This window comes from Penicillium antarcticum (assembly GCF_028974205.1).
Source record: "Penicillium antarcticum strain IBT 31339 chromosome Unknown utg000001l_segment0_segment0, whole genome shotgun sequence".
Lineage (NCBI taxonomy): Eukaryota > Fungi > Ascomycota > Eurotiomycetes > Eurotiales > Aspergillaceae > Penicillium > Penicillium antarcticum.
Genome location: NW_026695299.1, coordinates 75,109 through 87,478, shown reverse-complemented (window position 1 = coordinate 87,478; position 12,370 = coordinate 75,109). Strand labels below are relative to the sequence as shown.

Sequence of the window (12,370 nt, the reverse complement as noted above, 5' to 3'; positions counted from 1 at the left end):
ATGATTGAACACCAAAATGAATAAATGAGACATGCATCTTCACGTGGTTAATTCAATGTCAACAGAACTTAAGTGTCTATTACGACAACTGACGACCTCGTCACTGGTGCTGTAGATTCCTCAGTATAGGTATAATATCTTCTAAATTGTGTCAGGGTGAAGGCATTTGGTGACTGATTTAAGCAATGAGCCCAGCAATATCTCACAATGAGATCAAATTCCCCATCCGTACGAAAGAAGCTTGGGAGTCGGACGTAATAGTGGCTTCCATCCATCCAAGTGCCAGGAAGACATTACCAATGAGGATATGAGCTACAAGCTATCGGCAATTGACAGGCAGCCTCGCGTTACACCTCAACAAAATGAAATGGGCTTAACGATGAATCATTCAAACGCGGGTGTAAGTAAATTCAAGGCTGTCTTAAATGGCCATATTCCTGTTCTCCCAAATCATGTCTTTTCGTCACTGAGTCTTGGGTATCATCCTGTTCCGCATGTATAGGTCGCTGATGAGAGCTCAAAACTGGCCCTGCATCTAATTCGTGACATTCTTGGATAGGCGTGGCCGCTATAGGAGCCTCATGGATTGAGCGACCGTCCAAGAGTATGGCTGACCCCACTGGCTTCCGAGGCATAATATTCGGCTCCTCACGCGCCGGTGATGATCTTTCTTTGGGAAGCGAACCCTTTTCGACTTGGACCATGGTAGTTGATGTAGAAGAATCAGTCGGCTCAGTAGCCCCAAGTCTCCGTCTCTGTCGACGCCGCCGAAGTACGAACCAAAGAGCCAAAAGAAGCAGGAGAACAAAAAAGATCACGCCGACTGCTATCCCACCCTTGGCTCCTCCACTGAGACTAGCAGAGCCCGCAACACACGAATAGCTGCCTTGGAAAACACCCTGAGATTGTAGTCCGTTCAAGCTCCCGCATGACATAGAGCTGGTGCCTTTAATTGTTGTTTGTCCTTTGGCTTGATCGAGTGAAGGGAGCGACACGCTCAAAGTAATTGTCAGCAATTTCAACAGAAACACGTCACACACTCTTGTCATACCTTGTAAATGAACCGGTCAATTCCAGCAACCCGTCGACTTCTTCTAACTCCGGAAACCCAAGAGTTTTCAGTTTTGGATTACCTGTAATGGTAATACCTGAAGATACGCGTGATAGCGCACCCATGGTTAGGGTGTCGAATGAAGCGAGGTTGCTTATGGTTAATTCCCCTTCAAGAGTGTCCAAATCAGGGGTGATTAGCTTCGTGAGCCCCGATACACCCTCAGCGATGAACGAGCCCTTAATCTCTTCCACATTATTGAGTGTGATTGCCCCGTTTACTGAAGAGGAAATTGTGATGCTTCCTTCAAAGGTATCACAGCTGGTCAGATTGTCGGCATCACTTTGACTGGAAATGGTTACACTGCTTGAACCTGGACGGTATGAGCAAAAATATTGGTATGAGGTCAACGAAGAAGTTCCTCACAAGCATTTGAAGCACCAAGAGCTATTTGCCATGTAATGGCAATCAGAAGAACGTTGAACAAGATCATCTCTACAGAATCTCATTGGGAGTCACCTATCGAGAGGAACACTGCACGCGTGAAAGCCCCGGGCATTGCCATTTCTTTAAGATCAAGAGGGAGGCGGAGCCAACACCTTTTTCTTGGCTCTGTTTCTATCTATCAGGTACTAAATTCTGCCGATAGCTTCTGAGTGGTGGATTGGCCGTTGCTAGATTATATGTGTTTTATCAAGACCCACTCAGAAATCAGAGAGGTTTCTTTCTGCCTACACTTTATTCGACGCATATTTTCCCTTGGGAGCGAGAGATAAAATAATCGCTCACCCGGAATGCATAATACACTTACAGCTGTGTCGAAAAAAGCACTTGTGTGTTGTCAGGTCTAGGCAAGAGACGTTGCTATTTTTATGTGCAATTGAGCATCGCGTAGGCAACAACATTGGCTCTTCCAAGCTTCTGAGATATACTGTGACATCATCGCAAGAACCCTGAATCAACCTTTGAATCTGCGAATCTGCGAATCTGCGGTCCGTGATTCCTCTCGACCGTGGCTCACTCGGCACAAATGGATTCAGCAAACCCTGATGACTCAGCAGATGCGGGGAATCCCCCGGACTCGTATCTGGGGTTGTTGTTTCTTATTTCCGATGCCACCCATCTCGACCGGACATCCCTATGAGAGTAGGTAAGGGTTGTGGAAGGTGTCGCACTCGCCATATCCGATGTGTGATTCCCGCTGGCGCCTCAGCCTGCACCCCATGCTCCCGGCTAGGTCGGGAGTGTCATCTCGATCCCCGGTTTCAGTTCAAGGCTGTTCATCAGGTCTACCAGAAGAGCAATGGGGCCCCTGCGCGGTTTGATTTGGCCTGGGATGAGGAGCAAGTCTGGGTTGATGTGTCTCGCCCTGGTAAGCAGTTGGATATGGAAGGCTTTGGGCATGCACTAATCGAAGTTAGTGACATTTGTAATTGAGACGAATGATGAATTAGCGGAAGCCAACAACAATCGAGCATTGACATACGTATCCCAGTACGACCATGGACAGCCCCGTGAGCTTTGTATGGAGGAAATGGGCAACGCTAGTGCTGGTAGCCCTGCGATGCACGAGAATCAACATCGACAGAACCCCGCCAATGATCCGCTTAATAAACCCTCCGGTGATAAATCAACATTATCATTGAGAGAAGCATCCCTGATGCGCTATTTTACTCAGAAAATAGCACCCTGGGTGAGTCAGGAACCCCTCAACAGGGAATGGCGATGTCTGACCAAACTAGGCCGATATTTGCGATATCCAGTCTCACTTCAGCACTGAGGTCCCAAAGAGAGCCCTGCAGAGCCCGATGGTCCTCAAAGCAATTTTGGCCCTATCTGCACGCCATGATGCTATTCTGGCTGGCGATAGTGATTTGGAGGCTTCGGGCTATCATGGACAATGCCTGGAGCTATTGATTGCGGCACTAGACCAAGCCGAAACGAACTGTGACGAAAACATGTTAATTGCGGTTGTGACTCTTCGTATATATGAAGAGCTCGAGAACAATGCTGACCAGCAGTTTCATCTACTAGGATCTAACGGGCTAGTCAACCTTGTGGCACGCTCTGCATCCTCTGGTGGATTAGCAGAGGCAGTGAGTTGGCAGTTCTTGCGACAGGCTATCTACGCATCGATAGTTCAGTATCAACCACTGCAGCTAAACATGCAAAACTACGAACGCTCATCAATGTTCCATCGCCACGACGATGCTGCCTGTGCTAATGTGATCGTCTATCACTGTGCGCGTATAATCCAGCTTTGTTCCAATGCGCCCGGAAGAATTGTGGATCGAGAAGCCTGGCGCAACATCTCAGAAAGTGTAAATGAGTGGAACCGAACAAAGCCCGTGACCTGGCAGCCATTACGGTACCAGGCACCGGATGTGTCAGCTGATAGACCCTTTCCTGAGCTATGGATGATATCTCCACCTGCAGGTATATCTAAAATTATGGGGTATCTCGAAATATTTGAGTGCTGATTGTCCACCTAGTGGTCGGGATGCAGTATTACTACTCGGCATGTATTTTTTTGACCTTATGCGACACTCCTCCACACCACATGAGCGATTATGAAATTGCTTGCTCGCGGCGTATAAAAGAGGTATATACTTCCATTTTTGACTCGATTGTTAGGTGGTTAATATGAGCTATCAGAAAACGATTGCCGATAATCTAGTGATGGTTATTGGTCTTTCCTTGTCCAACGAAAGTGTAGAGAACGCCTATTTTATGGCCTCCCATTTACTTCACCGTTGTTCGTGCCCTGCATGTCTGTCAAGTTACCAGAACTAACGTCACTCTAGTTGGTTACTGTCTACGGCACCCAGTCGAGCAGCAAGGGTCATTGGATTTTATGTCTCGTGTAGAAAAGGTGCTAGGCTGGCGAACTTCATGGATGAGAAAAGAGCTGGAGAACAGATGGTCAGAATTGGCAGCATTTGATTCCTGGGACTCTTGACAGCCACCGGTTAAATCGCAAAGTCACTGGCGCGTGGGGTTGTTGTGGAACACCAGATTCTTAGTTCTTGGTTATGTTTGCTTCTCTCTATAGAGGCTATTTCAAAAATTTCACCAGAAGTATAGGAGAAAAGAATAGATTGGTCAACAACAGCCTGGGTGAGCAACAATACTAATGAAACTGATCAAAGCTTCCATAGGAGCACATATGACCCCGAGAACATCTGTAATCCAAGACATAATGGCGCTTGGGCTCATACACTGAGAATCATAGGAGAAGCTTGGGGTGCCGCAAAGTTCGGACACTTTGACTTTGAGATGCCAATATTTCTCGGTTTATTTGGCCGCGAACGATGCTGGCCCTTGCAGGATTTTGGTCAAGTTTATACTGGCATTCGAGCGACCCCGCAACTGGTTGCGACGTTGCTCCGCATTTATCAGAATATTACTTTCCCTGTTGGTGGAAGTTTCAGTATCGCATATTCATGGTGCAAAATGGAGACCGTATATCCAGTGATCATTCGGCCTGCACCATATATAGTGCCACGGAGAGGTGCTTTTTAGGGTGGCTCCACTGATTGAAACATATTTCCAGTAAGAAAGAGACCACACAAGCAATATGATTTTCAATGCTGCCAGCTTAGCCTTCTTTGATATGATCGCTTGCGTCCAGGCACATTTTGTCTCCGACGCAGCCCAGCAGTCACCCAAAGCCCCTTTTTTTATTTTAGCAGGGGATAGTACCACTGCCATCCAGTCTTCGAATGGTGGAGGGTGGGGAGACGGGTTCCTCAATACGACACTATTCCAAGGGGCAACTGGGACAAATTTCGGTCACAACGGGGCAACCACAGTCAGTTTTCGCGCTGGAGGTGATTGGGAAAATGTCTTGGAGACCGTGAGGCAAGTCCAAGACGAGTACATGCCCTTCGTCACTATTCAATTTGGCCATAACGATCAAAAGTCAGATGTAAACATCTCGCTATCACAATACACAGAGAATCTTGAAACATTTGTGACCGAGGTTTTCAATGCTGGAGCCACACCAATCCTAGTCACGCCGTTGTCACGACGGAACTATGACGATTCTACGGAAAACCCAGTCATAATCACGAGTCTGGCCAACGAGACCGCAGCTACTATCTCAGCCGCCCATCACTTAGACTCTAAGTACATCGATTTAAATCAAGCCAGCATCAAGTATCTGAATGCAATTGGACCCAAAAATTCCTATACATACAATCTGAACGCGGTCGACTACACTCATTTAAACGTGGCGGGAAGCATTGTGTTTGGTGGAATGGTTGCTGAACTGATTGCGCAAGACTTGCCATATCTGAAAAGGAATGGATACCTTCGGATAAGCGAACAGCTGAAGAAGGATGTTGATCGTGGGATGTACTACTACCCTTGATCATGCAAATCCTATATATAAACCTGTCAACTCAATGTGGACCTTCTATTTAGTCTCGCAATTCCCACACACGGCTGGAATGTACAGCTATAGCCTTTGACTGAAGTTGTAAAACTCGGCAATCACGTCTGTTAATAGAAGTCAGATGCCCTTCTTGGGCGAGGTTGAGCTTGAAAATGAAGGCGAAATCGGTGACTTCAGGACGCTCACCAATTGCCGTGGGGCCATGTACAATTGAAGCGGTGAAACCCAGACTCAAATCACAGGATTCCATATAGTTAACTGAGTATTGTGACAAGTTCTGATTAGTCTCCCATTTGGTTGAAGGTACTTTGTGTCCTATAGCGGCAATGCGGTATAAGTATGATTGAAACTTGGATTGTGTTGAACATCTAATAATACCTCCTAAATGGCTCAAGGGGCGTGTCATAATCCACATCATCATTGCTGTGTGAATCACGGATAGCCGCCGTGGCTGAAACGTGCGCCCCTGCGGGGATTCCCAGGGCCCGTCCCGTTCGCCAATCCATGTAAATAGCAGTAGTACATAATGAGCTTTGTTAGTAACAATGAAACAGTATTTAACCTCTTCGTATACGCTCTATTTATGGTTCATAGGATTTAACATAGCTTATAGTAAGCATAGAAAGAAGCAAGTTGAACAAACTTGTGCTTTGAGCACACTGTGGGGTGCGCATATTTGCTAGGACCGGTCTGTCAATTGTTCGGCCCTAATTGGGCAGAACTAAATAAAAATTACCCCTCTAGCCGCGAGTTCATCAGAAAGTACTAGTCCAGTCTGGTCTGGTCCATCTTTTCAGCGAAAAGTAAAGTCCCCCGATATTCCACATGGATTTGTTCAGATTAAACAACCATTTCAATTTCAAACAACAAGTTACTGAAACAAGCTTGAGATGCGCTACTTGAGGAGACTAAAAGACCAGGGCTTACACAGACCAAAGAAGCCTCAGAATGCACAATCACAACTCAGCCACAGCGATGTTTGTGCCGGCCGTACATCTGATGCTCTAAAACCAACCTCTGCTACTCAGAAAAGCATAGATCTGTCGCAATCCGAGGATGCTCGGCATGAAGACCTCTGGCAAATTGCCTTTAATCAGCTGAGCCAAGAGGAGCAGAATGTGTTGCAGTCAACCAATGGCCTTGTCTCGGACGTGCAAAAGAATGGCAAAGGAACCTCCGATGTTATCAACCAGGTCATTGAAACCACGAAGCAGGAATACAAGAACTACCAAAAAAGAGGAGGCATCAAAATCAAAAGATCAAAGGGGGAAGATATCGATCTTCGACAACTTTCACAGAAGATTATCAATGCTGCACTATTGTTCAAAGATATAATCAGTGTAGGGGCAGCTTGTGATCCGACTGGCCATGCGGCAAGCGCTTGGACCATTGTGTCTTTCGGTTTGACGGTCAGTCACGGATACTACGAGAACGTACTTTATGGGAACGCAAGACTGATAGGTTATCCAACATACAGATGGCAAAAAATCACACCGAACGGCGCGATGCCTTGTTTGATTCTTCCGAGTACCTAGCAGATGTTCTGGCCCGATGCGCGTATATCGAACAGAGTTTCCACGGCCAACAATCTGAACAAACATATATAGTGGGAAAAGCAACGACAAGAGTCTACAAAGCAATTCTCCAATATGCAGCAAAGGTGTTGACATGTCAAAACCTAGGATTGGTAAAGGAAATGCTGGACAATGTCACAGCAATTACAAATCAGCATCTCACGCAGCTTCAATCCTCTATCGAGAAAGAAAAGCAAGAGCTATACCAATTGGTTCAGTTGACTCAGCTTGACAAGCTCGGGAAAAGCAAAAAAGCCGCAGAGGTTATGTTAACTGAAATTGATGAAAAATTATCAAAATCTCGCGATGCCCTCATCCTCAAGTCATATCTACCAATCGCAGAAGGTGCAAAATTTGACTCATATGCGAACCGAACCAACGCCAAAGGTTTGGATGAAACTAGAGTCGACGTTCGCGATCAAATTGCGATATGGGCTGAGTCACCTACGAGCGAATGCATCTTTTGGTTGGATGGTATGGCCGGGACAGGAAAGTCCACTATCGCTTACACAATGGCAAAGACATTCCAAGAGAAGGGGCAACTTGGAGCTAGCTTCTTCTTCAAGGTAGGCGAAGGCGATCGTGGCAAAGCAGAAAAGTTCTTCCCGACCATCGCACATCAAATGATGGCCCATGATCGGCACTTCGCACACGAAGTTGTTACAGCGATTGAGCATGATCAAGATATTGCCAAGAAAGCTATTCCAGACCAATTTGCGAAGCTATTTCTCCATCCACTACAGGGCTTGGCCTCAAACCAAACCAAACACTTGGTCATTGTGATTGATGCGATAGACGAGTGTGAACAGGGCGATGCCGAGGTCCTCCTTCAGAACTTGCTAGATGTGGGCAAGTTCAAGTCTTTACGCCTCAAAATATTTCTGACGGGCAGACCTGAACATGCAATTCGACTTGGATTTGATGACAATGATACCTACCAACACCTTGTCCTGCATCAGATTCCCGAGCAAGATATCAAAAGTGACATACGTCTATTCCTGGCGGCTGAATTTGCTATTATACGAAGAAAGAATAAGATACTCTCCGACGACTGGCCTGGGGAAGCCTCTATCGAAAAGTTGGTGGAAAAGTCTGTCCCACTTTTCATATATGCCACCACTGTGTGCGATTTTATTGGAGACGGGTTTGATCTCCCAGAAGAACGCCTCGAGCTCGTCCTGCAATCCGACAAATCCTCTCCAGAAACTCATATGGAAGATTTATATCGACCAGTTTTGGAGCGAATCTTGAACCCCAAGAGTGACTCTGAATCACAAAAAATCGAGGAAACTTTTTGCGACATAATTGGCCCTCTCATTCTTCTTCATACACCGCTCTCGATCCATGCTCTTGGTCAACTTCTTAATTTTCCAACGAAGAGGATCAGATTTCTCTTAGAAAAGTTGCACTCGGTCATCAACGTTCTAAGAGATCCAAAGGACTCGGACCAGATCGATGTCCCAGTCCGTATTCTGCATCTATCTTTTCGGGATTACCTCCTTAAACAAAAAGAGCGCTTCCATATTGATGAGGCGAAGACGCATGCGAAGGTGACATCACACTGCCTCCGCATCATGAGCCAAAAACTCAAACACAATATTTGCCAGTTAGCAAGTTATGGCTCAAACCGCAAGCATGTACAAAGACAGATTGTGGATCAACACATACCAATGGATTTAAAATACTCCTGTCGCTACTGGATGCACCATCTCGAAAAGTGCGACGGCCATATATCTGACCTTGAGGTCCTCGCGTTTCTGAAAAGGAATCTTCTTCATTGGTTAGAAGCAATGTGTCTAATGGGCATAATACCGGAGGCTCTCGTGATTATAGATAGGCTTCAATTGCATCAAAAGGTGAGTGCCTGCATACCTAGCATATGAGAGTTCACTAAAATCCAAATATAGAACGGTATGAGTTCTGAGCTTCCACAGTTCCTATATGACACCAAACGATTCATCCTCATGAATGTTCACATCATTGACATCACCCCGCTTCAATTATATTCCTCAGCCCTAATGTTTTCACCGATGAAGAGCATTGTGAGAAAGACTTTTGAAGGCCAACGAGCCAGGATGATAAGCGTACTGCCACAGGTGCAAAGCTCGTGGAGTGCAGATCTACAGACGCTCGAAGGACATTCAGGTCGAGTTCAATGCGTAGCCTTCTCTCCAGACGGTCGAAAAGTAGTATCGGGATCAACCGATGACACCGTTAAGCTTTGGGATGCTGGCACGGGCAAGGAGCTACAAACACTGAATGGTCATTCGGAGCAAGTTGACTCAGTAGCCTTCTCTCAAGATGGTCGAATAGTCGCTTCAGGATCGGGTGATAAGACTATCAAGCTCTGGAACCTCGACACAGGCAAGGAGCTATGGACGCTTAAAGGTCACTCAGGCTCGATCGCGTCCGTAGCATTTTCCCCTTTGGACCATCAGATATTAGCCTCAGGCTCAAGTGATAAGTCTATCAAGCTCTGGAGCCTCGACACTGGCAAGGAGCTACGGACGCTTGAAGGCCATTCAAGCTCGGTCTCGTCTTTGTCATTCTCCCCCCTGAACAAGCAGATACTAGCTTCAGGGTCAGATGACAAGAGTGTAAAGCTCTGGAACCTCGATACTGGCAATGAGCTACGGACACTCAAGGGTCATCCCGGCTGGGTCCTTTCTGTGGCTTTCTCCCCAGACGGCAGAATGATAGCCTCAGCGTCAGGTGAAATTATTATGCTCTGGGATGCCAAAACAGGACAAGAGCTACAGAAGCTCCTGCGCCACTCGCGACTAGTCCGTTCTGTAGCCTTTTCCCCCATGAACAGTCGGGTATTAGCTTCAGGCTCGGATGATGGGACTATCAAGCTCTGGAATCTCGACACCGGCAATGCACTACAGACACTCAGAGGCCATTTGCAATGGGTTCGCTCTATAGGTTTCTCCTTGGACGGTCAAACAATATCCTCAGGTTCGGGCGATAAGACAATCAAGCTTTGGGATACCAAAGCCAACGCTGATGCGGATTCAAAAATGGTTAATAGCCATTCAACACGGGTCCAATGTTTAGCCGTCTCCCCCAACGGTCGAATGGTAGCCTCAAGTACGACTGAAATTATCAGGCTCTGGGATTCTGATACTGGAAAAGAGATACAAACGCTCCAGGGTCATTTAAGCTCGGCCCGGTCGGTCGGATTTTCCCCAGATAGTCAAATAGTAGCATCAGGCTCAACTGATCGGACCGTCAAGCTTTGGAATGCCCGCACGGGCAGCATTCTACAGACATTTGACCATACAGATTGGGTCGACTCTGTGGCTTTCTCCCTGGACGGTCGAATGATAGTCTCAGCGTCGTCTAATATCATCAAGCTCTGGGATGCCAAAACGGGTCAAGAGCTACAGACGCTCCCGGGCCACTCGCGATTCATCCAGTCTATAGCTTTCTCTCCAGATGGTTTAACAATAGCTTCACAATCAGACGACATCATTAAGCTGTGGGATATCACAACGGGCCAAGAACTACAGACGCTGGAGAGCCACTCAGCAGATTCTGTCCAGTCCATACTTGGTCAAATCCCACATAATCGCCCTCAAATTTCCTTAGCAGACCGATGGGTGTTCTTTGAAGGCGAAAAACTCCTATGGCTCCCTTTGGAGTACGGTCGATGGACGTCCTTCGCTTTTCAGGACGGTACTTTGGCTCTTGGGTATGACGATGACAAGATTTTGATTCTTAAGTTCCGGAAGGACTGACCCTTCGTTGTATTTGTACTACTTTCTCTTGCTGGATATGGCGCTACTGTATTTACCTGATAGTTCTGCGTTCTTGATATGCTTTCTTGTCACTTGACGTAATTGCAAAATGACATCGAGAGTTCATCGGCCACATGTTCTAAGGCTTCCACGTACGATTTGTTTTGAGAAGTGAAGACATTGCCAGCACTCAGATCTAATTCTTACATCGAATGGTAGTCTCGCCATGGTTATTGAAGAGTGGCCGTGAAAAAGCCAATCCGGCAGAATAATAAGCTCTACTCTTATCTCCTGCTATTCAGAGCAAGTGTCATTCAAAATCTAATCAGAGCCTAAACTGACGACGACAATAGTTTGAGACGTACATTTGTACATTTCTATACAGGACAACGCGAGATGAGGTTAGAGGCTAGGGCATTCCGAGGCAGAATATTTTCACACAATGCCCTGTTTCCGCAGATCAGCTATCTTATTGAGCGAGAATCCCATTCTTTTCAAAGTGATATCCGTGTGCTCTCCTAGCCTTGGCGGAGGATGTCGAATTGTGGGCTTTGTCTCGCTGAACTTCACAGGAACCCCTGAATGGCTGGTCAGCAAAAGCTGCTGGGCGCTTCAAGAAGTAAAACAAACCTAGTACTTTGATTCTGCCTGAAATAGCGGCCTTATGAGGAAAAGTTTGGACCATCTCCGTGGCGGCAGTCTGTGGGTGCGAGAAGACTTGTTCGATAGTGTTGATAGGGCCATAGGGCATTCCACTCCCCTCTAGAATAGCCAGCCACCCTTGAGTTGTCTTTTGGCCGAGGATTGGCTCAAACGTTGCCTTCAATTCAGCTCTGTTTTGAACCCGTGAGCTATTGTCCACAAAGCGTGGGTCAGTTGCCAGTTCCGATTTCCCTATCAACTGGCAAAGGACTCGAAATTGGCGATTATTGGTAGCACCAAGAACCAAGTAGCCGTCTTCTGTCTCAAATGCTTGATATGGAACAATGCTTGGATGCTCTGTGCCCCAACGGGCCGCTCGTTCGCCCACATTGAGCCATGACATGGCGACATTGGAAAGCAAGGACACTTGGCTTTCAAACAAAGACGCATCAATCTTCTGACCTTGTCCGGTCTCTCTGCGAGAATAGAGAGCAGCGATAATTGCACCGTGCAGATATAGACCAGTGCTCATGTCAGTAAGGCCAAGACCTGGCCTTGTCGGTGGACCGTCGCGTTCGCCTGTGATGTCAAGCATTCCTGCTTCAGCTGCAGCAATAGCGTCGTAGCCTGCACGATGTGCAAATGGGCCCCTGTGTCCATATCCTTTGTACAAGTCTTAGCTTGGGGTCTGAGTATTTTGATAGATGCCTTAAGCACGAACCAGAAACGCTTGCGTGAATGATCGAGGCATTAATTTGACGTAACTTTTCGTATCCAATGCCCATGCTATCCATCTTGCCTGGGACAAAATTGTCTACCCTGTGAAATTTAGGAAGTAGTTGCTGAAATCAAAAGGGTCACTGACACCACATCCGAATGTTTGACAAGCCGAAAAAGAATCTCTCTTGCTTTTTCATCCTTCAAATTCAAAGCAATAGACTGTTTGTTTCTGTTAATTGTACAAAAG

At 46.6% G+C, this 12,370-nt stretch overlaps 5 protein-coding genes across 5 annotated transcripts; 3 read left to right on the top strand and 2 right to left on the bottom strand.

Moving 5' to 3' along the window:
- Window positions 1-410: 410 nt before the first annotated feature.
- On the bottom strand, window positions 411-1,544 carry N7508_000029 (uncharacterized protein; the record flags this gene model as incomplete). The annotated part of the gene is made up of 3 exons (XM_058458114.1): window positions 411-996; window positions 1,052-1,424; window positions 1,478-1,544. 3 exons carry the CDS (start codon window positions 1,542-1,544, stop codon window positions 411-413), a joined length of 1,026 nt encoding a protein of 341 aa, XP_058324336.1.
- A 647-nt stretch (window positions 1,545-2,191) lies between these two features.
- On the top strand, window positions 2,192-3,531 carry N7508_000028 (Zn(II)2Cys6 transcription factor; the record flags this gene model as incomplete). Its single annotated transcript, XM_058458113.1, has 3 exons — window positions 2,192-2,467; window positions 2,547-2,744; window positions 2,794-3,531. The coding sequence occupies 3 exons, from the start codon at window positions 2,192-2,194 to the stop codon at window positions 3,529-3,531; spliced, it is 1,212 nt and encodes a 403-aa protein (XP_058324335.1).
- Window positions 3,532-4,628: 1,097 nt separating this feature from the next.
- On the top strand, window positions 4,629-5,423 carry N7508_000027 (rhamnogalacturonan acetylesterase; the record flags this gene model as incomplete). Its single annotated transcript, XM_058458112.1, has 1 exon — window positions 4,629-5,423. One exon carries the CDS (start codon window positions 4,629-4,631, stop codon window positions 5,421-5,423), a length of 795 nt encoding a protein of 264 aa, XP_058324334.1.
- Window positions 5,424-6,337: 914 nt separating this feature from the next.
- On the top strand, window positions 6,338-10,761 carry N7508_000026 (uncharacterized protein; the record flags this gene model as incomplete). The annotated part of the gene is made up of 3 exons (XM_058458111.1): window positions 6,338-6,856; window positions 6,925-8,877; window positions 8,929-10,761. The coding sequence occupies 3 exons, from the start codon at window positions 6,338-6,340 to the stop codon at window positions 10,759-10,761; spliced, it is 4,305 nt and encodes a 1,434-aa protein (XP_058324333.1).
- A 469-nt stretch (window positions 10,762-11,230) lies between these two features.
- Window positions 11,231-11,998, bottom strand: N7508_000025 (CaiB/BaiF CoA transferase family protein; the record flags this gene model as incomplete). The annotated part of the gene is made up of 1 exon (XM_058458110.1): window positions 11,231-11,998. The coding sequence occupies one exon, from the start codon at window positions 11,996-11,998 to the stop codon at window positions 11,231-11,233; it is 768 nt and encodes a 255-aa protein (XP_058324332.1).
- Window positions 11,999-12,370: the final 372 nt, after the last annotated feature.